A 3,404-nucleotide genomic window follows, 5' to 3' on the forward strand; every position below is an offset into this window, starting at 1 on the left:
GTGGTGTAGGCACATAAGTAATGCCTCAATTTCTAAGTTGTCCAGGTCAAAGCATAGCAAGTACGTTCCAGTAGAGAGTACTGTGGTTAATAAGGTGTGAACTTCATACTCAAGTAATATATGGCTTGCTCCTTTCTTTCTATCTCGTCATGTTGTCCCAGAACACATCTGAAGGCTCCATTCAATACGAATAGATAAAGTAACAAAGGTCATCCTGGTTCTACAGGGACCGAAACTAGTGGTGTGGCTCCTTGATCTTGTCAAAATCTTTCTGACACTCCTCGGTCCAACTTGTCTCGGCATCTTTCCTCAGCATCTTGAAGATAGGTTCACATATGACTGTGGACTGTGCTATGACACGACTGATATAATTGAGACATCTTAGGAATCTCATCAAGTCCTTTTTTCTCCTAGGTGGCGGTAACTTCTGAATAGCTTTGACTTTAAATGCATCGAGCTCGATCCCTCGATGACTGACAATGAATCTAGTAACTTTCCTGCAGGAACCCCGAATGCACACTTTGCGGGGTTCAGTTTCAAGTTATACCTCCTTAGCCTGTCAAAGAACTTTCTCAAGTCTGCTATATGATATGCCGCCCTCTTGGATTTGATAATGACGCCATCCACAAACACCTCTATTTTATTGTGTATCATATCATAAAAGATGGTTGTCATGGCTCTCATGTAGGTAGCCCCAACATTCTTTAGACCAAATGGCATCATCTTGTAGCAGTATACTCTCCAAGGTATGATAAAAGTTGTTTTCTCCACGTCTTCTTCATCTATCCAGATCTGGTGATAACCCGTGAAGCAATCTACAAAGGATTGGAGTTCATGCTTGGCGCATTTGTCGATCAAAATGTGTATGTTTGGCAGTGGAAAGTCATCCTTGGGACTTGCTATGTTTAAATCTCGATAGTGAACACGTACTCTGACTTTTCCATTATTTTTTGGAACTGGCACAATGTTAGATAACCAGGTTGGGTACTCGACCACCCTGAGAACTTTGGCTTTAATCTGCTTGGTAACTTCCTCCTTGATTTTTAGGCTCATGTCTGGTTTGAACTTTCTGAGTTTCTGCTTCACTGGCGGACACATGGGATTACTAGGAAACTTGTGAGCCACTGTGGACATGCTCAAACCGGTCATGTCATCATATGACCATGCAAAAATGTCCTCATATTCTTTTAGGAAATGGAAGTCCTCTTCCTTTTCTGCTAGTAACAAGTGAATACTGATGCGAGTCTCCTTGATGGTCTCGATATCTCCCAAGTTTACTACTTCGGTTTCGTCCAAATTGGACTTAGGCTTATTCTCAAAGTCTTTAACTTCCCTGACAACTTCCTCAGGTATCTCATCTTCTTCATCTGAATCACTATTCTTATATTGCATTGCCTCATTACATGTCACAGTCACCGGCTCATAAAGAAAAGTAACAATAATGCTGTAGAAAGAAAAAGTTTAGAAAATTGTAATGAATAATAAAGAGTAAATACATTTGATTAAAATTAAACAACATCCAGACAAGTGTGGCTCGATGAATCGAGCATTTATTTTGAAACAAGTAAATCTTTAAATCAAATTACTGAAAATCTTAAGTGCCTTGAATGGCTATAGAAATAAAGTCTGCCAAGCTACCCAGGGAATCGGTGGGCCCGGGATGGTGTGGAGGTCCAATTCGTGAGAACAACTCCCTTCTTCATAGTCTGAATAGTGAGGCCTTCTTCCTCCTCCTCTTCAATTATGGCACTGCAGTTCATGTCTTCATCCTCCAAGAACAGATTCATTAACCTAGCTAATGCTTCCTCTTCTGCAGTTCCCCATATTATATCAGCTTGGTGAAAAGCTTGATCTATACGTGGCACTGTTTTCTCGAGGGGGTAATACAGTCTACGCCATGGAGGCGACCAATCATTGTATTCTTTCCATGTGTACTGATATTCGAGCCCAAAGGTAGTACTATGACTCTTCAGCCGTATTGGTTTAATGATACCCTGGAGATTCTTTCCCAGCCCTTTGTCGGGCTCTTACCCAGACCATGCCAATATGCTTTCTATTTTACTACTCCACCATTTATGTTTCTCGATGGCATTGACGCGTTCAATGTGATGATAGGTTTCCCCTCCTAGACTTCTCCTATGTCCAATGACCGGGATGGTTTGAGTGGTGTAAATGGGGTTAATCCTATCTCCATGAATAATCACCTCCTAACGATTCCATTCGAACATCATGGCTTGATGTAGTGTGGAAGGCACAGCCCTAGCGGCATGGATCCATAATTGGCCTAACAGAAGATTATGTGAGGCCGGTATGTCGAGCACCTTAAACTCGACGTCGAACCAAGTTAGCCCCATCTGCAAGCAAAGGTTAATTTCCCTGATCGTGGCCCTTTGAGACCCGTCGAAAGCTTTCACATTCATGCTTCCTACCTGTATGTCATGAAAACCTTTGTCCATCCTTTTCAGGGTGTCTAATGGACAAATATTAAGGCTTGAACCTCCGTAAACCAAAACCCTGACAATGAATTTGTCTTCAAATTGTACTATAATATGAAGTTCGGTTGTGATTTAACCCTCCAGGTGGTAGCTCATCTTCGTGGAAGACGATCTTATGACTTTCCAGTACTTGCCCTACCATATTGGCCATCTCTCTACCGGTGATGTTATTGGGTACATAAGCTTCACTTAGCACTTTCATTTTAGCGTTCTTATGTGCCCCTGAATTTTGTAACAGTGACAGGATGGATATCTGAGCTGCGATTTTGTTCAGATGGTCAATAACAGAATACTCCTTTGCTTGTACTTTCCTCCACAGGTCATCTGGACCTATTTCAATGACATGCTTCCTGGTAGTGGCACCCTTACTTGCTCCTCCCAAATGTTCAGGTGTATAGACTCTTCCAATCCTAGTCATTCCTTGTGCAACATCGGATTCCTCCATTTTTTCCTTTCCCCTTTCACTGAGCTTCGGCAACGTAATCCCAGGGTATTGCTTTTGAGTCGAAAGGAGGTGTGGTTGATACTATCATTGTGAAAGGTGTGACCACTTCTACTTCAAATGGAGCAGGGGTGACCGCAGGTGGAGCTACCTCTACCTCAAATGGGACCGATACGGCTACCTCGACCTCAATTGGTGACTGAGTCTGTACCATAATAGGATTAAGTGTGATTTCAACTTTAAAGTCATCGCCTTCTCGAATAAGCCCAATCAACCCCTTAGGGTCCCATTTGTTGTTCGTCTCTATCACATGTACCCCACCACCTCTATGATCAGGGATGGGGTTGTTGTACACATTGGGTGCATCTTCCTTTGCCTGTATGACCTTGTTGTCAATTAGCGTCTGGATCTTATCTTTCAATGTTCGGCACTCATAAGTGTTGTGCCCCTTCATACCAGAATGGTAC

The 3,404-nt window shown here is 42.5% G+C and overlaps 1 protein-coding gene across 1 annotated transcript; it reads right to left on the minus strand.

The window, feature by feature from the left end:
- Positions 1-235: 235 nt before the first annotated feature.
- Positions 236-2,940, minus strand: LOC138885766 (uncharacterized). The gene is made up of 6 exons (XM_070166746.1): positions 2,573-2,940; positions 2,322-2,514; positions 1,639-1,934; positions 1,143-1,444; positions 479-815; positions 236-362 (listed from the first exon to the last, which is right to left on the minus strand). Exons 1-6 carry the CDS (start codon positions 2,938-2,940, stop codon positions 236-238), a joined length of 1,623 nt encoding a protein of 540 aa, XP_070022847.1.
- Positions 2,941-3,404: the final 464 nt, after the last annotated feature.

The sequence above is a fragment of the Nicotiana sylvestris genome, chromosome 2 (genome assembly GCF_000393655.2).
Source record: "Nicotiana sylvestris chromosome 2, ASM39365v2, whole genome shotgun sequence".
In the NCBI taxonomy this organism is placed as follows: domain Eukaryota; kingdom Viridiplantae; phylum Streptophyta; class Magnoliopsida; order Solanales; family Solanaceae; genus Nicotiana; species Nicotiana sylvestris.